General features: G+C 39.3%; 1 protein-coding gene across 4 annotated transcripts; it reads right to left on the reverse strand.

Moving 5' to 3' along the window:
• Positions 1-4,799: 4,799 nt before the first annotated feature.
• Positions 4,800-22,634, reverse strand: FBXO30 (F-box protein 30). Of its 4 annotated transcripts, none has more exons than XM_030023002.2 (4): positions 22,475-22,634; positions 17,706-17,810; positions 8,602-10,693; positions 4,800-7,734 (listed from the first exon to the last, which is right to left on the reverse strand). In XM_030023002.2, exons 3-4 carry the CDS (start codon positions 10,675-10,677, stop codon positions 7,531-7,533), a joined length of 2,280 nt encoding a protein of 759 aa, XP_029878862.1. In that variant the 5' UTR covers positions 10,678-10,693; positions 17,706-17,810; positions 22,475-22,634; the 3' UTR covers positions 4,800-7,530. The 4 variants fall into 4 exon arrangements, with proteins under 4 accessions (XP_029878862.1, XP_029878863.1, XP_040981376.1 ...); XM_030023003.2 differs by lacking the exon at positions 22,475-22,634 and adding an exon at positions 21,873-21,892; XM_041125442.1 differs by lacking the exon at positions 22,475-22,634 and adding an exon at positions 19,189-20,009.
• Between the last annotated feature and the right edge of the window lie 406 nt (positions 22,635-23,040).

The raw sequence follows: 23,040 nt of genomic DNA on the forward strand, positions 1-23,040 counted from the left end.
CATGCCTCACTCTCTCAAGGAGGAAGGCCTCCATCTTGGATACACATACCTTAGGGTAAATCAGATAGAGTCATCTCCTGATTTCAGTGGCAGCAAGACAATACCCCAGGGAAGAATCTGAAGTATGCACACAGGGCAACATTTACTTGGGGGGAATCTGCCATAAAGGCTGAATTTTCTAAAATCATTCAGTGGAAATCATAGCCACCAAAAAGGCTGTTGGCTTCAACAGAAGGGAGGCAGATGGTCACATGCTCAAAAAATGTCCTTGTGAAGAGACAAGATCAGATTAACCTGGTGATAATGAACAGAGTTTGCAAGCAGAAGCAGCATGCTAAGTCCCTGAGTAAGTTTTCCTGTGACATGACTGCAAAAAACACAGAATGGCCCTTACTGCTGTGTAAAGGGCTACTAAATGCACTTTCACTGAACTTTGGAGAGCCTCCCGTTCTCAGACCACAAGCAATAACCAAGGATCACAGGGACTGTGTCATACCTAAGCACTGAAGAAAAACTTTTCAACTTAATCAAAGTAGACCAAGTTGCTAGTCCTTTACCTCCATTTAATTATTTTGGAGGAGAGCAGGCACGCTTAACTCTTTGAACATGAGTCCACCTGCCATGACTTGCTTTCCAAAGGAGAGGAGTTTAAGGAGGAGTACCCACAGAACATCTCATGGATTAAATCGAGGACCAAGACTCCAGGAAGTTCTAAAAATAAGGCAGGTTTTTGTTGCCTCAGCCAGAATAAGAACTATTTTTGTGGTTACAGTCTGCCTCTTGCCCCTACCACTTTGAGAAAACAGACATTCTTCAGATATCCTAATCAGATGATCAGAAACAAATTTAATGATCCAGAGACTTGCCCCACCTCAGATAGAAAAGATAATGATTTCAATATTGTTTAACATTAGTTTGTGATACCCATCTGGCACATGTTCCAAATTACTTGAAATGTGAACACTCAAGCATAGAGACAGTTAAGTGTTCTGGGGTTTTTTTGTGTCAACTTCCCTGCTAAGTATAAAAGCAGCTTTTCCTATGAAACCTGGACAGTACTTGAAATAAAAAAGACATGAAGTGCAAGACATTACACAGATAAGCACTGACATGAGGTGAGACTTGTAGGTTCAACATGACTCCTAGAAAACTGAAGAGCTTCAAGATGGTATGGAGGATCACAGCTATAGGTGAGAACTGCCCTTCTCCCTATCTTCAATAAAGGGTTGAAAAGACCATCTCATTGCATCCGAGGTATACAATAACCCCAGAATCTTAGTAAAGACCCCCTACAATCATGAAAAAGATCAATGGTAGAATCTTGTACTTGAAACTGTCTCAGCCCATTAAACACCTATAAAAGCCCTGAGAATTTTTTTAGCTATTTACATACTTGAACTAGTCAAAGAGAACAAAAACCATCTGGATGATAAAATAAGCAAATCTGGTATCACTTAAGTTTCACTTGAAGATCAAAAGGACAGTAAAAAGGTGACACTGCCAATCACACAGCTTTTGTAAACGTGTTTTGTTTTGGTTTTGTTTTTCATTAGAATGATGCAGCATCCACTATATGCAGCAGATTTCATCTGAACAAAATATAGAAAATAAGTTTTCTATTTACGTGCCAGGCTCTCCTAACAAACATTAATGAACACTGTTTATATATAGAAACAGGACAGAAACCCACCACTGAGAATTTTTCTATTTGTTGGGGTGGGGGATTTTTTGTGAGCTTTTTTTTCTGGTTGGTTGGTTTGTTTTGTTTTTTAACCTTTAACATAAATGCGTCTGTGTTTATCCAAAATGGCATCAGCTGAAAAATATGATTACAAGTTGCAACTCCAGTTAACTGAAGTCCAAGTCACAGGTCACTTAGACTGAACCTGTTTTATCACAAAATACGGAAGCAATTTTGCGTTGTGTGGAATCTCATCTGCTGAGAAGTTAGTCTTACTGCATTGTTAATTCAAGAACATCCTACTCATCTGCATACTAAAAACTATGTGCACAGTGAGATACTATATAAAACTCTTCTTGCTTAGAAGTAAAGCCACTTGCTTAGGCAACAAGGCATCCGCTCATCCCTTACTCTTGAAACACACAATGACATGAAACTCCAGACAGCTGATGCTCACAAACAGCTGCCACAGTTCATAACAGTCATATTTTACCTTAACCTAAGTTCAAAACTCATTAAGTGGCACATTATTTCCTGTTTGCTGCAAAGGCCTCCAGAATGACATCTGGAACACAACTATACGATGACAATACTGAAGAGTACACAATATTCAGAACATTACGCAACACATAACAATCAAACATTAACACTTCTGAACAAAGTCCAATGTATATTCGTGCCAGGTCGTTGATTGTTCATTTGCTAACCAGTCACATAATCAGATTAGTTTTGTTCTGCAGCCTACTCCTTTGTTGGGATGTTCATGTGAAAATACTAACACAACCCAACTTTCATCTTGCTAGCAGAATTCTCTCCATTTATATCACAATAAGCTTGAAGATAGCTCTTTTGTTATATGCTTGAAAACAGACCTTAGGGGCAGGGAAAAAAGCAAATCTTAAATGAAAAGCATATATTACAATCTGTTTCTTCTGTTCCATTTTTTTTTATATTGTAAAATTCTCAGTTCAATATTACATTATGACACTGTCAAACAACTTTTTTCTACTACTATTTTTCTCCAGCTCATTCATATTATGACTTTAAATAAATAAATAAATAAATAAATGTCAGCACAGTTTAGGATGAAACTAAGCACCAGAACACTGAAATATCCTCAAGGCAGAAATCACATTTTTCTGATTGATTCTACAAATCTAGCCTTATGTGAATTCTCATGAAATTCTACCTTTTTAACTGCAAAATATAGGAAAAAAAAATCATACATGCTTATTTTGTATAGATTTTTCTACTACAGTCTGCATACCTACTAGTGCATGTGTTGCAGAATTTGATTTGTCAAAATGGCAGAGGTGTGGACTTTTGCTGTCATATTTCATAGTGCATCTAATGATGATTAATAATGTTTTCTCAATTACCAGGCCATTGGCAAGGTATAATGAATGCTATTAGTCTTCTTATTTTGCTCCTTTCATTCCCTAACACATTTCTGTTTCCTCCTTCTGGCAAATACTGATGGAAACCAAGCAGATGAATCCTCCATATCCAAAGGACCTTATTTTTCTATTACTCTTACCAAATACTGCCTCTGACACCACCAGCATGTAGAACCTACACCAAATACATACCTTGCATTATTGAGTAGAGAGGGCTGCATTCAACTCAATTAATACTTGATTCAGGAATACAGGCAGCGCTTGGAGACAGTTTACAACTAAAGCACATTAGAGCTCAAGTAGCAGCAGGGTAACTCCTGCTATCATGGAAAGACCGATAAATCATCGGTAAAACACAGTTGCAGCACGTAGAAGTCAGAAACTCCCAGCACTCTCACAAACACAGTCCCTCAGAAGAGTCTCTATGCTGGGACTGGATGCCTTCGTTATTTTAAGCCTACTTCTCCTCCATTCAGTTTTCCTCTCCAGTTTGGATTACTGCTACAATATTTACCACATGCCGAACAGTCACACTACAAGAACCCCATTCTTCAAACTGTCTCTGCTTTACATGCCATAACTTTTTATCAACACTATCTGAATGCTATTTTTTTTCCTCAGTGCTGTAAACAACCACTAGATTTTGCTCATCTGAAGATGATCAAAGATGCCTGAACACACATTCTGACTGAAAGAATTTAAATCAGCTTCCTGATATTACAGCAAGCATCGAATTCTCCACTGAACTTAGATTTTTCTCATTTTAGGAAAGTACATTCAGCAGGTAAGAGACTATGAAGATAGTTTTAGCAGTAGTATTCTCAGAAAAACAAGCTAAAACATACAGGCAAATCCTCTAGAATACTTTAAGCACCAAGAAAGTTAAACTCAGACAAAAAATATTTCCTTACACAGCAGAATATCTAATGCGCTTACGGAGACAGAAAAAAAAAAGGTTAATGTGGCCTGTCTAAAAAGTAAAATAGCCACAAGTTTGTAATGGCTGAAATTAAACCATGAGTCACAGCATGTTACTCAACACAGTTTAGATTAATTTATTATCAGATTTATGTAGTGTAGGTACATTTTTATTTGTAAAGACTATTAGAATGCTCATATTGGCAAACAGCAGAGCAACAGGTCAATTTCTGGGCAGTCTTCTATTTTAATGAGGTTTTCTTTTATGTTTTGCCATTCTACAAACAGTCTGAACTACAACTATTATCCAAAAACCACCCTAAATTTTTGCTTCTGTACCATTTTAAGCAACAGCTTTCTATGGAAAGCTTTACTCATGAGACAATACACTGAAAATGGTCTTTGCAAACCAGTAGCGTGTGTATCATATTGATCAGATTATCTTTCCAATTTCTTATTCAGAAAAAACAATTAAAACAAACCTACAAGGTACAATATGAGTCTTCAGTGGTACATAGTTAAATCTTTAATTGTAAAGGAAATCTATGCTGCATAATAGACCAAAGCAATAGAAATGGGTGTATAGTCTAAAAAGGAATGACCGATCTTCATACTGAAGTGAATGTGAATACATATTAATCACTTCCAAATTACGCAATGTTTAAATGTTTGTAAATAGATTTCTTTATGTCATTTGATTTTTTTAGTACTTACTGGAATCCTATAGGCAGACATTGAGCACCATGTTTGAACACTGGAAGGCTGGTGACAGGCTTTAAAAAAAGTACAATCATACTAAAAGAGAAACTCCAAAAGATTTATTAGGATTTCAACAGACATTGCAAAAAAATATTGCATAATGATTGAAAACATAATATTTAAACAAAGTAGCAATGTGGTATCAAGTAAAAGAAAGACTGGAACAGCTGTCTATATATGCTGTAAGGAAGATGTACCAGAAAAGGGATACGACATTTTTAAAATTCAAGGGCAGATGTGAACAAGCCACATTTTGATAGACTGACTATACACCATAGAAGTTTTACAAACTGCATAGCAGTGTTAAAAAAAAAAGTTTTTATCCTAACTATATTGTATTCCTGCGTTTGGAGCAGTTTACAAGGCAGAGATTTTGTTTGCAACATTGATATTTTAATAGCTCTGGATTCTCATTAAAAATAGACTAATTTAACAAAAAAGCCTGTATCTACATTTGAAAACAAAAGTGCATGTATTGAGAAATAGTGTTATTTCTTAAGAACACCGAGTACTTTAAAAGTTCATTTTAATAGATCAACAACTGATACTTTAGATGTAGATCTGCACTGTGCTACAAGCGAGATTCTACCAACACCAGCTCCTCTAACTGAACTCCCTCTTCTCCTAAGCGACTGAGACACATGCCTGCCTACCATACTTACCAGGGTTCTGGGTAGTTACAAAGAATGCTGCGTACCAAAACCACCACACTGCTGACTAAAAAAATATCAGTAACCCAAGACAGATGTTTTAAAGGAGATTTAGCCATAAATGCAAGCATAAACTCCTCAACATTCAGGATCCTTCCAGTCACACAACTACTTTTAAACACTGGAGAGCAGCAGCAAGGAGCCATTAGAGCTAAAAGACAAGAACTGATAAAAGTCTGTCTCCTGCCTTGTACTGAAGAATTTGTGGGTATTGAGCACTTCAGTGCACTTGGAGAACAGGGGCGGGGCGGGGGGTGTGTGCGCGCATTTAAAATCCCTACCTAAAACCCAGTTGGTATAGTCAGATTTGTACGTGAATCTAGACTCTCTTTTCCAGATAACTGTGGTAACAGCTAAGAATTACTGCAAATATTGCTAACTTCTGTAGAGGGTTTACTCCTTTCCTCTCTCCAAACAAAAAAAGATAAAGTGTGGAAAGAGAACACGTAGTTTGAAGATCCAGGCAGAACTTCTGTTTGATCTCTTGTAATTTCAACTCATGGCACTGAAGAACTAGATTTATTTTTTTCCTGGGCACCTGTAGCACTCTGGATTGAAAAAGGCAGTGAGTGTTTAGCTGGACTGGACCCAGAATGGGAAATGCACAGGTACTGAAGTTGTGAACTGCAGCCAGACTAGCCATAAAAAAAGTGTCCAGTACAGAAATTACGAGTAATAAATTTAGCCATTTTTGTAAACATGTCCTCCTTACCAATCTCTTATTTTTTCCTATAATGGAAATACGTACTGTATTTCTTTGTTCCAAGCTCTGGTCTGTTTCTGTTTTAGCTTTGTGGCACAGTTGCTAAGTGCAACAGGCTAGAGACACCAACATTAATATAAACAAGTTGGAAAGTCAGTTCAAGTTATTACAGTTTTGCTATACCAGGCCATTTTTCGTAACAGTTATTCTCTGTTCACAAATGCTTTGTAAGATCTTTTATTATGGAAGACTGGAAGCAAATTGGAGTTGTTCATTCAACAGATGTAGTTGAACATACATTTCTGATATGCCTTATGCAATTAACAAATCATGTCTCATCTTATGAAGATGATACATTTGCTATACATACCAGTAATTTAAAATGCTCCTCAAAAAAGCAGCATTTTATAGACAAATTAACAGAAAAGGAGACAATACATCTCACAATACCATAGAACAAGTAAAGCCCTTTCATTAGCTGCATTATAAATTCGTAACTGTTCATCACATACTTTGAATTTCTGACTGCTCAAGCAATTTAACCCTCAGCCAACTGCAGGACAAGGAAAAACATTTTCAACATTTTATATCGATGTCATTGTAGGTGCGAGAGTAAAAACTAGTATTCCATGTTTTTAGCTCTAAAAGTTTTGCTCCCAAAAGTGAAATAACTGTTAATAGTTCAGAAGAAAAATAATCATTGTTGACATGTCAAAAGGAAGTTGTAATAAAAATGAAGCTGCTGCAAATCTGAGTTAGCTTAGATCATTCCTAAAAAAAATTCTTTTAAAAAAAGCTGATCCTAGATCACCTGTTAACTAGGAAGAGCACTAAAACACTGCTTTCATGAGAAAAGATGTGCTTAAAAGCTGTGTTTGAGACATCTACTATAAAGTTTTGAAATCTTCCTTGTCTTTCAAATATTTGGATTATAATTTGTTAAAAAAAATAGACCAAATACAGAAAGTACATTTGGTCAGGATTTTGTCTCACTACAATTCAGTGTTTCCTATCTAAATGTGCATACCATTTAGAGGCCATTTTTGAAATGTTATCAGTCAACAGCAACATGGGCACCAGTGAATCAGAAAACACACCTCAGGATTTTGTTCTTAAATTATATAAGTTAGATAAAACTACCCTGTCCAGCAAGTTCCGAATTTTTCAAACGTTAAGGCAACTTTCATTACTTTCCAGCTAAACAGTATTATAAAAAATAAATGTCACTTCAAACCTTATATACACAGTGACAGAGTAGATTTAGCTAGAAAGTATCTTTAGTACATTAATAAAGTGTCACGTAATATTACCGAGGTTATATCAGGTGCTTGAGTGTATGTGCAATTGGAGTGGTTGCAATATTTAAAGTACTGGTTTCAAAACAGAGCGCAGTGAACGTCCTTCTTTAGTGAGTTCTCGTGTTACACACATACATGGCAGTGGAACAGCCTCCTCTCTTCTCTCTACAGCATTATAGCTACATTTCTTCAAGTGGTCAGCCATGCTTACGATGTCAGCAAACTTCCACTCATTCACAGTACAGAAGGCTGTACTGAAGCGCCAAACCTAGAAAATAAGTTGCACTTAGGCTCAAAATGTTTTCAGATACCTGAACTTAGAGCAGGAAATTAAATGTTTGTGCTAGAATACTTTCAGGCAATGTTTTGCGTTTACTATAAATCATACTGAAAATCAACATGACAAAAACATACAATGCTAACTTTTGTATAGTCAGTCCCAGGCTGATTCAGATTCCAAGTCAACTCTGAACACTGGGAAGAAAGACAGGCTGTATTTTTTGCGTCTACAAAGTAGATGCAATCAGAAGTTAAATGATGAAGTATCACATGACCAGTCACAATGATCTGTTTCTGAAATGATCAACTTCCGCAATTCCAAATGATTGCTGCAGATACTCTGCAGTTTGGGGGGAGGGGCTGGGAAATGGTGAAAACCGTACTATACAAAGGTCACCCAAAGGTTTTAAGAATTGTTTACATACTTAAGGCACTCAGTATCATGGCAATGGATAGGATCTCAACAGGTTAGCAAAAATTAAAATTGCTGTAAGCAGTATAAAGACAGCAACTTTGTAGGCAACTTTCCCACTTTCATGGAATATTGATATTAAAGAAAATCATGAATTAATCACTTAATATTTTAAAATCTTGGGAAAAACAGAGATTAATTTATTTACATGAAGTAAAAACTAGACAGACACTACTTCAACTTCTTCAAATGTGGAGAGGACTGAACCAACCTGCTAGCAATTTTCACTAATTGTTGTTCTATATGACAATCTGTTTCTTGAAGGGATATTACATCAAAAAAGAGTAATAACAATAGTGATGAGGGAAAATATTAAGGGAAAAAAGCAGAGACATGACCAATTTAATACCTTCTCTTTCACCTTCAAAATAAAAAATAACCTACCTTTTCTTTTATCTGCCAAGAAGAACTTCCATCTGGGTACTTTCTCTTCTCCCAAAGCAGTATCACCATTCCACGTGCTTGAAGCAAGCTTCCACATACATCTCTCATTAAACGTGACACTCTTGAAAGCTGACATAAACTAAAGCCATCTAGAAAACTAGCAATGTGCTGCAGAACCTCAAAAGGTAGACTACTCAGATGGTCGTTGTGTAGTCCAATTAAGCAGCTTTTTGCTGGTTCTACTAATACTGTGGATATACAAGGCTGAACTCCAAATGACCGTAAGTGGCGGTCATGAATAATTTTTGCCCCTTGTGTCGAAGGACAAAACCTTCGTTGAGAATATGTACACCCATAATATGCCAAAGGACACCTCTGCTCCATCCAGCCATTAAGGCCAGCATGAATGTCACCATGCACATTCTTAAAATGCGATGAAAATTCATTCCTCCTAAACAACTGTCCACAAACAAATGTAAACATTGAACGCTGTTTTGTTTGGTATCTAGCCACATATTCCAATACCAAATCCAGTCCAAGGGTCTGGAATGGACTTGGATTTGAGAGCTGCGGGTTGGCATGATCACATGCAGAAGCTGAAGCTATTTCCCCCACCATTGTATTTGTGGCCAATATAGCAGATGGGAGAGAAAATGTTTGGGTCCCAAAGTCAACGTGATACACATCGACAGTGCGACTTTCTGATATCCCCCTACCTCCGGGAGAGTCTCCTAGGCAAAACAACAGAGCTGCAGTGATTAGATCAATCCCCTGAAGACCCATAGGATCTTCTGTTATCTCCAAATCTGATGTATCAACAGCTTTGTCTTCTTTTGGTGTAGACCAATAGTGGTTAACAAGGAATTTGTATGATCGATGCCGTAAAAGTGAAAACGCATCTATGTTTCTCAATCTTTCTTGCTCTACTTGTCTCTCTAACATTTCTTCTTCATTAGCATTATGGGGAAGTAGTACATGATTAACATTGCCATTAACTAAGTGATCAGCTGATATTACTTCTTTAAGTTGTGCTGTTACAGGGAAGGAGCTGCAAGACTGTAATGCTTCACCATCATGAGATGCAGTACATTCACCATTTGCTACACTGGATGATTTTGAATTAGATACACCAAGATCTTCATTCTGGTCCAACACCTTTGAACATTCATTTTCTACATGAAAGCCATTACACAAAAGTGAGGAGTTACTGAGGTTTAGATTTAAGTCATGTTTTTGCACTACATTGTAACAAATATCACTAGAACCATTTTGCTCCATTTGTGAATTTTGACTCAGGCTATCAAAGTTAATTCCCCCAACTGCTCCTATGTTATCTTCATCTGGATATTCATGGTCAGACTTTTTATCCTGAATAATGCCATTAGAAGCTTGTTCTTTAATCTCAGTATCTTCTTTCATTTCATGTGGTGAAGAGCAGAGCCTTGAACTTAACATATTAATGTCCCTTGTAGCAGTGTTCAGGATATCCAGAGCAGCAGCTAAACTCCTCGTTGTTTCTACAGTAGCTTGATAAAGTGCACCATAGGACTCTTCATCTACAGGCATCAAACCATTTGAATGCACTGTATCTGGGGCACTCGATTTGACAGAGGTTTGCTCTCTGGATTCTGGTATTTGATCACCCGCTTTTGACATCATAGTTGCTACTTTAAGTGATTCTAATAACATGCGCTGGTCTTGAAGGGCTAAAGCCATATCTAGCTGTTCCACTTCATCAACATCTTTACTCAGATTTTCATAAGATTTTCGGTCTGCGTAACTGACTGGCCATCTATTCCACTCCATGGTACAACATACCACACTTGCAGGACAAACTTCTAGATGATCAGCAATTTTATTTCGGGCTACTATGAAGGGACATCCAAAGCCACTATTCAAACAAGGCACTCTTTCAAGTGGACATAACATGCGATGTTCCTCAGCTTTACATGAGTGAAAAACTGCTCCGCAAACCAATGGGCAGCCAATCAAATCACAGGAAATGCCAGGCTCTGGTCTGGTCATACAACGACGGCTGACACAGTTCAGACAGTGTAAATGTTGGTGTTCCTCCATGACTGTAAATCCAATTCTGAGTGAAGAGAAAGGAGACAAAAGCATAGAATATGAACTCAATATTGTTAATATTTGCTAAATATTATTTGCACTTTTGCATCCTCTATGTGTACAGAAAGAAGTATGTTAACATAATGTGAACTGATCAGTAGCCTTTTTAAGAGAACAAGTATGTGACATTTTATGTCAAAGAAACAGTGTTTAAAAGTTCACCTGAAAATTAATGATACACATTTGTATCAGAGTTCAAGACACAGTCTATGCATTTATTCACCAGGTATAATATATGCAACTTAAGTAAAAATGTTGTATAATCCTTCCCTCTGGAATAGCTCTTTTCCCCTGCCCATCGCAAGTGATTCAATGAAAAACAAAGCATGAGCGTCGACTATGGCTACTACCCAAAATCATAAACCATACAACTCTACAGAGTAGGGAGACGAAATAAAGGCGGCCAGATTCACCCTCACCTCCAGTTCTCTAAATTAGACAGAGGCAATCTATTCCCTGGGCTGCTTGCTACCACCTAAGCTTCTGACACCCTCTTCATGCAGTTCTGTTTAAGGCAATCTGCAGCCTTCTGCATGTATCTCAGTCCCTTGTTGTGTCCAATTCTATCCCCCTCCATCCTTCTGACAGACAGCAGTCCTTTACAACAGCTCTTCACTCTTCTTTTTTTCTTCACCTATAGCCTATAGCTCCTCCCATATTTTTATAGTAGTTGTTGCACAAAGGTAGCAATTATACTACACATTAAATAAGTCCTTTTATTTCATTGAAAACTTTTACATAAAACTTTACTACCCAACATGGTCCTATCTATACCTCCAGTTCAAGCCACAAAAGGTAATTTTTTTTAATGCATCCTATGGCCATCCTGATTACCATACCAGTAGTTCGAAGTGTAAGGGTAACACAACTTTCTATAACAAGGCCAAACAGCAAGAAAAATCTAAATAAAATTAATTGCATAATCTATTATAACACCTTGACACACATACACACACAAAAAAATCAATTCTTTGTTGTGGTATGGAGGAAAAAAAAGAAAAAAAAAAAAAGAGAGAGAGTAAACTTTGCATCTTTGTACCATACTTTTGAGAAGTTCTGGAATAGCTCACTAGCTGGAGTGCAGGCCCATACAAGTGACCAAGCTCTCCCCTATGCTCTAACAAACTCCCTCTCAGAAGTGATACAACTAGGGATTACAGTTCAGAAATATCAGAAAATTACCTACACAGAGCCAAATCTCAAAATACTGTGTCAAAAATACATTGCTCAGTTCCATCTTTTCCTTACTCCCCACCCTCCAGCAATTTTCTTGAAAAATAAAATGCTTACAGCATTCAAGATTAATAGAAATGGTTCCTTATCTTATTCTACTAGGTAACAAGTGCTCTCATGCATTGTCTTCAGACTAAACACTTCGGTTTTAATGCTTTAAAACTTCTTAAATTAATACTCTAAACTGTAAAAATAGAACTTAGTATTATTCCTTTTGTTCAAACTGAAGTTAAGAGGAAAGAAAACTGCCTTTTAGACACTTCACTTTAAATAATTTAAAGCATTTAAATAGAAATCTATGTGACACTTCACTCACTTGTATTCTTTTAATGCTTTGAAATTCATGCCAACTTTAAGCAGCAATCAGTCCTTATCCCCCCATCCGTCGTAATTCGGATAACTCAAATATTTTAGCCACCCACTCTCCTGAACCCTTCTAACAAAGAAGCATATGTGCTACACTTGGCAGGCAAAAAACAGCTGAATTTTCCTCACCATACCTTAGTATTTATATACTGAGTAACACGTAAGTTTCAAATAAATTGTCAAGTGCATCAGTCACTGAACTCAGTAACTGAGTCACTAAACATTTTAGCAAACCTTTCTGGCACACAACCTGCTTTCAACCTGCGTATTACATCAGATAGCATATACTGCAAAGGGATGAAACAGGTTCAGTAAAGAATGAAAAAGAGAAAATTATTTTACTTCTCCAAGATATTTTTAGTTCTTCTGGCAAAGCCCTCTCTAAGTAATTCCTGCCAAATACAGCAGCCTAGACCAAAGAAAATTTCAGAGTTTTGCATCAATACTGAAACCAAACTCTTGTTTTCCTCAAGGCAACAGGTGAGCAGAGATCAAAAGGAAGCTCTCAGGTTATGTGTGTATTTTAAAGCACTTAACACAAAACAGAAATAGCCCTGAAAAAGACAATTGCTAGTTTATAATGCAAGAGCCCTCATAGAGCCCAGCCCTTGCTTCATGTTTCTAAACACAGTCCTGCTCCTATAAAACAAGCAGTCTGGTAGCAGCAAGGCTTAATTGAATCAGCTACCCACAATTATGTTTTAAAATAAAAAATTAAAAAAAAAAAAAATTGTTTACCTACTTTGCAAAATGCTATGCACCCTACTCACTTTAAGATAGCCAGAAGTGAGCCACTTCTAGAGCAGAAGGCAGGTGTGTTAGCTAGTGCACACTGCTGTGCTAGCACTGTTCTATTGCTTCTAGGCCAAAGCTGGCCCATGTGCAGACAGCTCAGAACACAGTCAAACTGAGCTCATGTTTGCCTGGACCATTTATGTAGACATACCCTAAATTAGTCAACCATCATTAAATACTATCTTTAAATAGCCTATGTGAGCTTACACAGAAGAACATTCTATTAAGACAGTAAACCATCCTCCACCCTAGCACACTATCTTGGACTTTACAAGTCAGATTGTGAAACCCGAGTTGCATGATGATACTGGCTTTTCTCAGGCTTGTGGACTCCTTTTCACACATCAGCTAATATTCATCAAAACTTAACGATTTCATACGAGCCAATGAAATCTTGAAGTGTGTAAGAAGGAGACAAAACCTGGAGAAAACAAGGATCACTAACAGACAGTATATGAAAGCCAGAGCAAACACTAAAATATCATGTTTTACCAATAGGTAGATGCTAATTTAGTTCTATAACAGATGCTTGCAATTGCTTTTATAAAGAAGCAGTTATGCATGCCATCAATTAAATAGCTGAAGTAACCTCTCAGTTTCCATAAATAAGAATTTTATTGGTCACCAAGAAGTTTGATATCAGTTGCCATTTCTCTTAAAATTCAAATCCCTTGGCTTCTTTGCTAAATATATCGTTTAAAATCTCTTCACTAAAATGCTGTGTCTTGCTTACAAACCTTAACTTCACAGCACCTGTTGCAGAACTTCAATTTAGTCAGAATGTCACATTTTATTTATAGCTTACTACAAAGTCCTTTTATATATATTAAATGCCCTTTTCTGCATTTTTAATTTTAATACCTGGGCTTCAAACTCAACAGCTGTTTTGGGCAGTCATGAGTTCCTGGACTGCTTGAACTAGTTAAGGCTTTTGATATAATTCAATTATCAAATTGCAAATTGAGTCCAAAGGCAAAAAAAACAAATGACCCCTATTAAACTGGTGGAATAAATGTGTAAGACCTCAAGAATTAGCACATTCATTAAACAACAAATGGTCACCACTCACTCCATTTTGTAAGCTAACTTTGTGAAACACAGAACTTAACACCTCTTTGATTCATCGATTAAGAGCATCCACATATGAATCATTTTCTTCTGAAGAACCGTAACCAGTATATCACTAGTACTACACTGAGAGCAAGAACCACCCTCTTCCCAAACATTGCCTTGTGAAGGAAAAGACTGTTGGGTAACGGGGAGATAAAGAAAATTCTTGCTAGAGGTAACAAAGTGCTTTCATTTCCTCTCATACAGAAAATTGAAACGGCTAGCAAAGAGTGTCATTGCTGACCTGAAGAAAAAATACCTGTCATTAAAATATGTACCAATAATATTTACAGTGTTTATACCCCATTGTGTTCCTTGCCACAATTTGGTGAGAACATAGTGTCAGATCAATGACTATAGCAAGAACAAACAGCTGTCCTTTTCTGATAGTGTAGTGTCAGCAACTAGCTTCAGTTCATATGAGATGCTTAAGTACATACACTTGACTGTTACTAGTAGAGAAACCTAAAAATACATGCTGTTCCGGTGAGGTGACCACTGCTCTCAGAATTTGTGCAATCACTTGATGTTATTGTACATACTATACAGTCAGCTGACCAAATCAGCCAGAACATGCTTTGAAAATCTGTCATAATTAAAAGGATTAAAATTCCAGCTGCTAGTCACATGATTTTCAGTTGCTGTTTTAACACAAACATTGAAATAGCATAATAAGGGTTTCAGTCACCACACAATACTTCAGCTCTCACTTTCTTCTACACCACAAAGTAGAAGGAGCTGTACTTAGTATTATCAAACTCAAAGTCTGCTTACTTACTCTCCCCTACTTTGGTGCCAATAAGATAGGAAATCACAGCAACTATTACTGCTATTGGAACCCTCCATTACTCAGCCACCTTTCATTCACCAAACCTATACAGCTCAACTATGTTTGAGACTCTTCCCTCTACCAAATTCGACTAAATGGGCCAACAGGTTCTTAAATTACTTATTCAAGGAAGTAGAAGAATAGAGAGACACAAGCAGTACTACAGGTTTAAACTCCCAGGAGCATCCAAATCCACCCACAAGCAGCCAAATATATGCAAACCATTCTAAAAAATTCCCTTTTGTTTTGGAGATTGTAGAAGAGTGCCATATTTCTGAATCTTCCATCTTCTACCCAAGTCTCTGGCTAACAGAGTGTCTAACAAGTCTGGTAAGATGCAGAAACTTTCAGAGAAGAAATGGCCAAGTGAGAGAGAGATTTAAGTCACAGGTGGTTAAGAAAAGGGAGTAAGGAAAAATAGAGGAAGAGGTAGAGAGCAGTATAAAAATAAAAAATAATTTAAAAAAAAAAAAAAAGAGCTTTAAAATATTCTGCCAAAATAGAATTGGCATCACTATAGATAATTATTGAACAAGCTATTTTGTTTTTCTATATCCTACCATGCATGGGAGAATATCATTCACCTTGACTAACAGGTCTAACTATCAAATGCTTTAAACAAGCTTTGCAGTCTTCTAGAAGGTAAGCTTTTCTTGGTTTTTTATCCTTATCCTGCACAAAACGTATAACAACTTTTGTATCTAAAAACCAACACCTCAGTCTACTACTACAATAGCATGGCCGCATTAACCTTCTATGTTATGCATGTTATACTCCCTTTTTGGGTTTGGGCATTGGTTTGAGGTCCTTTTTGATTCAGTTTTCAAATAACTGGTGAAAAACATGAACTGGAGGTTGAGCGAGATGTCTTTGTCACCACTGCAACTGAAGAATGGCAAGTGCTACCACTAGTTGCCATCCCTGCTTGAGGATCATCTAACTCTACTCCTCAAGACTCCACAAAGTCTAAGGTTAAACAGCCCCATCCTGAGGCTTCTCTAAAGCCAGTACAGCCATTGGCCTCATATTTGGGAGCTGGGTGCCTCAACTCCTGCTTAAATGTGTCTCCATAGCATTGGGAAGGCAGGAAACAGGGACATACAGCAAAGTTAATCTAACACTACACTAATTTGCAACTACTTTTTAAAATGGTAAATTCAAAAGAACAACAAACAACATTACAAACTGCTAGTTATTAACATGAAACGACATGACTAAGAGGTGACAAATTTAAAGGGATGTGCTTCAGTTGCACTGGTAATAGACTAGTACATGTGGCCATATTTTAATATCTTATATACTAGGCAATTGTTCTTTTTTTATACTGTTTTTCTGATTTGAAAGAGAAGTTCCTGACAGGAACTTTGTGAAGCCTTTTATTTCTTCAAACTAGTTTACATCAGACATACTTTAGGAAGTAGAATCCTTTCAGATGCCACACTTAAAATCTCAACCTTACGGGATATAAATTACCACCCTCCCCCACCGAGTTCATCAGGACAACCCTGGATTCTGTTACAACTAGGCAGATCAGAGAAGTTAAAATGATATTCAAAACATTTGGATAGATGAGTTTTCACTGCATTCTCAAACATAAATTCATCCACAACAATAAAGAGAGCATCTTCCCTGCCTGGTACTGACTGCACATATTGGACATACTAGAATGAGCCTACATTATTTTTTTTGTTAATCACCGAACATGTGAGAAGGAGCTTCGATTACTAAAGCCCAAACTACTATACAAGTAGTATCCTACTTCTACCATTATCATCATAGTCCACAGCAATTTGTATGTATTACACAAAAGAGGCAGAAAAAGATCAGGCTCAGACCATGGCTTCTTACTGAAAAAAAACCCCAAAAAACCAAAACCAACCCAAAACAAACCTTAGGGGGATGCATAGTTCTGGAAAGATTCTAGTTTTATCAGTGATCTAGCATCGAAGGAATATGTACTAACTGCTTTTTGAAGCATAAATTAAAGTTATCCATCTGCCTCAAAAACAAACCAGACCAAAACAGAAAGAAACTTCTAACTACAGAAAATTATTGAGCATTAGAATTATAAGGAAGTGCAACTTTTTTATGTCAACCTTATAAAGAAAAGCTTTTCCATGTCTACTCCTGCCCCAAACACCCTATTACAAGAGCTGACCTGTATTTTGCATTCTTTTGAGTAACACTTTAGGAGTTCCTTTCTCCCTAGTGGCAAACCATCTTCCTCCCATTCAGAGAATTCAGTGAGGTATTTCCTCCCAAATCACTGCAGCCAAAAAAAAAAATAGAATTCAAGGGGAAAATAACCCAAAGCAAAACACTGCTTTGACTGAAGTGGACCTTCCACTGATGCCCCCTGTGTCTGGCTTTGTTCCATTTTAGAACAGAAGCTCTGATGGAATGACAGAACACTTTCTTCTATCACTATTAAACTCTATGAGTGTTAAAAATGAAAACCAAAACTACTAAGCTTTTCCTTAGAGTACTTTTGTGACAGATCTGCCATGCATTCTTGTCTCCTTAACACATTCCCCAAAGAAGAAACCCAAAGGCCTCAATGTGCCTTTGGCCACACACTGACACAGGACAACCACACCAGGAACAGCTACACTTGCTGCATGGCTCAGGCACAAAAGCACTCTACCTGTTGAGATGGTGACAGGGCAGAATCAGCTACAGAGCCAGTAGATTTCATGTGTAAAGCACTTCTGAACTTGAACTCAGTGCGACTCCTCGATTGCTGCAGACTCTGCAAGAAATGAGATCAGAAGTAAGGTTTCATTCCAGGTGTACAGATTGCTTTCCATAGGTACAATCCCCTCTGAAAAAGTCATGTGCTTATGCTATCCGGAGCTACAAATGTTGAAATATTTTGCAGGTTTTATGGAAAAAATAAGCAAGTTTTTAATAGACTTTGCAAGAGCAACCTAAGTTCTGTCATTTTAGCTTATTCCTAGCACTTAGTCACACTAGATGGTTACCTATTTATATTTAAGGCTAGAAGAGATTATTGAAAGTTATTACTCTGACCTACTTCACTTAATTCTTTGGTTTGGCCCGCCAGGAACCACTTAAGAAAAAAACCCCAAACTTGAATTAAAGATTGCAACAGCTGAATAACTAAAAAAAATAAGTAAAGTTTGATTCTTTTACAAACTGCATTTTAGTCTAGTTAACATTTGTCCAGCTTCAGTCTTCAGACTCTAGAACTTATTAAGCAGTTGCTTAATATTAAAAAGCTCTTTACTGTAACGAGCTGCTTCTTCAATGTATTCATACCTACAGATTATCACTAAAACTTAACAGAGATGGAACCGAGGTGATATACCCAAAGGAAAAATTATATCCTTATCCCCAGATATCATCTCACAAATCCTTCAGAAAAAGAGAAAAGAAAATAAGCTATTTCTCAGAAATCAGAAACAGAACTACTGGAAAAAATAATGCATTCTATATTACAGTAGGTAATTTTAGCCACCCAAAAGAAACCAAAAATAAATCCTTCTTCTTACATAATATTTTAATTCATACATGTTGCCGCAGAATTCCTGACCTCTGTATATTTACAGAGATCAGGCCAAAAAACTTGTTAATATACCGTTTCAGGTCTTACTACACAAGTTTAACCAGTTCCCACAGCAAAATAAAAAACAACTTTAAAGTAAATGGAACGTGAACACAACTTCTCTCCAAGATCCCAGACTGAAATGTGGATGTCATGTACTCTGTACATATAAGGTTATTTCTTCTATTAAAAATACACCCTTGTTAGCAGATAATGGCCTGACCACTGTACAGCAAAAGTAGATAGTACACACAAAAAATTTAACAGACACCCCCCACATACTGCACCAGATAATACTAAAGTAGAAAAGATGGAGTTTGTCCTAAAATATTTTGAAAAATTAAAAGCAGAACAAAAAGAATAGGAGAACAAGAACAGAGACAGCATTAACAATTTTAATCTATTCTATTTTCAGGTATGTCTTTCTTATCAAATGAAAGATATTTTTTGCAGCATCTGTTAGGCTTTTTCCCCTTCCAAGCTGCTTGGTTTTAAAACCAATGGAAATAGTAACAAATATTCAGTTTTAAAAAAACTATTTTCTAAACAAAACCTCACCTACCTCAAATAGTTGATAACAGGAATGGGAATATATCTCATAATGAGCATGTTATACCAGCTCTTTCAGTATGTTTTTAACTTGCATGAAGAACTGGAAAACACAAAGATCTGCACTACAAGTTTGTGCAGGGTTTTAGGACGTACAATGAGTCATCAGTTTCTGAGCTCTAGTATCATTTAGACTGCCTCTTCCAAATGTCAACAGGCTTGATGCTATTACTTTTTCCCCAAAGACTGCAGCTGAACATTCCTATCCAAACACATTCCGAAACCAATGACAATAGTGACTCAGCTAAAACAAGGTTTTGTAAGAGCATTCCAGCTATGTCAATAAAGCACACTCCAAAAAAGATTCTATTTGCAATGAATCTGTCACTCCAACAAATTTCTCTCTCACACAGGACTTTTGGAAAACTACAGTTCCTACTGTAGGAGATGCTTCTAAATAGACAAATACAAAGCTTAAACTTCAACAAACAAATGAAACACCACCCACCTTCCGGCACCTATGTAATCAAGCCTGAACCAGATATCACTATTCAACCATCAGCCTGAACCACTACCTTAAGTTTTATATGAAGAGCTGTAACTATGGCAATTAGAATTTTACCTCACCGTGCCTCTCATTCTCATGCCTTAAGTTTACACCTATCAGGTTTTCATCATGATTTCACATTAAGAGCTTAGATCAATGTTTGGCATTTGGTAAACAAACAGCAGCACAGTCTACTCAATTAGATGTTCTACAGACTGTAAGGGTTTGCAGGGTATTGTAGATTCAAGTAGTAATAACAGATTACAATAAAATTAAAACAAGACATCAGGTTCACCTCAGCAACTATTAAAAACAGTAGCTTGCAAAGTAAGTCAGAATCTAGAGCTCCCCTGCAATTTTAACTCTTTTGGCCTGTTTTAGACCAGCTTATATTACAAGATTTTTCAGTCTTTTTCCTTCATTCAGTATTCAGACTAGATAGTGCCCAGACACTTAGGACAGCTTACATAGGATTTCTCTGTAACCCTCAATAATGTAACTCCTTGTTTATTTGTGGTCTGTTCAGGAATACTTACTCCTTATACAATCTAACCATCCCACCAACAAATACTCGAGTTATCTTTATTCTTATTTTGCAGATAAGGAAACTGAAAGAGAATTGTCACCAGTACAATGATCACTACATAAATTATTCCCTACTCCCACCTCTATACCACTGGACCTCATTGCCAGAGGCAAACAGCATTTGTCTCATTTGAGACAGAGCTCACCAAAGAAATACGTCTATCAATATGAAGGAAATTTTGTTATTTTTAGTTCAATTGGACTAAATACAAAGCATAGGTTTGTAACAAAGCTGAAATCCACAGTAGCTAGAGGAGCTGACTTGAAGACTAATAGCCACATGCTTTCTTCTTCACAAAGGTACTACAAGACACTCTTTAGGACTTAAGTCAAAAACTTGGTTGTCCAAAAACGTGCAGAATCTTGCCCAGAAAGTTTCCAACCAGATATTGCTAGTTAAACTCAGCACTTACTTTGCCCATTAGACTTCCAACATCAAAGTAGGAGGCAAGGGAAATATAATCCGAATTTAAGAAGTTAATTGAGTAAAAGAAGAATTTAATGCAAAAGAAATAACATTCAAGAAGCAAAGTAAAAACACTGCTTTTGCATAGCCTTTGCCCGTTCTGCTGGGACTCTCCTGTTCTCTAACACCTTCTAACTTTGGAAAAGAATGAGACAGAAACCCCACAAAAAGTCTCAGCTTGCAATACAATCCCAATTCACCCTTTGAATCTATTCCTTCTCTGGATGAAACTTGACCACTATGGAGAAATTATGCACAGACATTTACATGCATATAGAGTGGAAGATGGACTAAAGCTGCCAGTGCATTTTTCAGTCTTCCAGTTATTTAACTTGCTTACCAACCAAAGTTCTTTTAGTAATGTTTTTGTGCTTTTGGGAGAGGAGTGGAGAGGGGAAGATCATAAATAAGCATAACATCCTCATCGTTCCCTGCATGAACCTTAACTCTCCAGATCACAGCACAAATTAAGGTGTGTGACATTAACATGCAGCAGAAGGCAGCAGCCGCCCAGGGAAAGGACTTCATCATCAAGTGCTACACACTGATTCTAGAGAAAGCTGAGGGAGATCTCTTGCCCAAGTGCTAGCACAAGCAAGGTGATGCTGTTGCTACAGCAGCACAGGCCCAGTTTTGGATTAGTATGCTAACACACACTTATTTTGGCATATTAACAACATAATCAGCAAAAGGGAAACAAGGATTATGAAAAGCTCCTCAGCCAAATCCGAATAGAACTTTACAGAACAAAAGAAAGCCGTCTCTCCAGCCCACGGGTTTTTTCCCTGGAGAATTCAGACGACCTGCTGCAAACAACAGCGGCACTTGAACTTTTGGAAGCGAGGGGGCCACACGACTGTTTCAACAAGCTGTCGTCATTCCCCTATACACTTCTGATTGCCGACCTGCAGGGTTACAGTACAGCTACGCAACCTTCTTCACCTTCATAAAGGAGGAAAATAAAGGTCCCAATGCACGTCAGTAATAGCCATCAAAAAAGGAACGGAGAGAAGAGGCAAAACACCACCTCTTGTATGCTCTCAGCACAGCTACTCGAAATACACGAACACGGGGGGCCAGAGAAGGATTTCAGCGATACCTCTGGATTACTTGCTCTCTTCCCCTCTCCTGCCATGCAAAAAGGAGACTCTCCGACTGCAGTCCCGACAGCACCGGGCAGACCCCGGCCCTACCCCTTCCCACGTGCTATCGCGACACCCGGGATAGCGCAGGCGGCACCGCGGGGTAAGAGGAAGCGGCAGCGGCAGGGCTCGCTCCGCCGCCACCCGCTCCCGACGGCCGCGGGCCCGCAGAGCGGCCAGGCGCTGGGGCGGGGCGGCCGGCGGCCACCCTACCTGGCACGGTACCACCGGCACACGCTCAGCACTTCGGGCCCTGCGGGAGCCGGGGGAGCGGGCAGGGAGGAGGGGACACGGGCGAAGCACGCACACCGAAGCCCCCGCGGCCTCCCCCGCTTCCCGGCCGGGACCTGTCAGGGACAGCGGGGAGCCGCGACCGAGCCGGCGCTGGGGCCCGGCCGCCCCCCGCCCCGCCGCGACCCCGGGCGCTCGCCCCCGCCGGGCCACCATTTGTTTACCAGCCGGCTGCCAGGCAGCCGCCGCCAGCCAGGACCGGGACGCAGCCCCGGCGGGGGCGCAAGGCCCCGGCTCGCCCCGCCGGTCGCGGACAGCTGCGGCTCACCCGTCCCCGTCGCTCGGCAGGCAGGAAGGCGCAGGAGACTGCGCTGCGCCTCGCCGTTTCACCCCGCCGGGCTCTCGCCGCCGCGGCGCTGAGCTTCGCCTCTCGCGGCCCGGCCCGGCCCGGCCCGGCCTCGCCTCACCGCCCGCGCGGCCCCGCTACCGGCCGCGCCCCCAACGGCCGCGCGCACCAGGGCAAGCGAGTGCGCGGGGCGGGGCGGAGCGCTCCCTCACTCCCCCCTCCCCTGCCGCTGCCGAAGGGGCGGGGCAACGGGCTGAGTGCGCGCGCAGCGCCGGCACGGCCTTTCTTCCCGGGCAGCTGCGGGTCCGCCTGGGCGGGAGGGGCGGGGCCACGGGGTAGGGGCGGAATGCCCGGATGTCGGGGCCTTGCCTCTTTCGGTGTGTGTCCCTCTCCCGTTGTCGCCCGCGCGCGTGCGGCCGGGGTCTGGCCCCACGGGGGGGGGGGCTGCGGGCCCGCGTGACTGCCGGCGGGCGGGCGAGCGCCTTGTGCGCGTGGCCTGGCGGCCGTTGGGCCGGGCCAGTGGGGCGGGGCGGGGCGGGGCCGCAGGG

Source organism: Aquila chrysaetos, chromosome 8 (genome assembly GCF_900496995.4).
Source record: "Aquila chrysaetos chrysaetos chromosome 8, bAquChr1.4, whole genome shotgun sequence".
Taxonomy (NCBI): Eukaryota; Metazoa; Chordata; class Aves; order Accipitriformes; family Accipitridae; genus Aquila; species Aquila chrysaetos.

Coding starts and splice junctions, on each gene's coding strand:
- FBXO30 (XM_030023005.2), bottom strand. CDS start 10,677: ATGGAGGAACACCAACATTTACACTGTCTGAACTGTGTCAGCCGTCGT. Junction 7,735..8,601: donor CTTGGCAGATAAAAGAAAAG/GTAGGTTATTTT, acceptor CTTATTTTCTAG/GTTTGGCGCTTCAGTACAGC.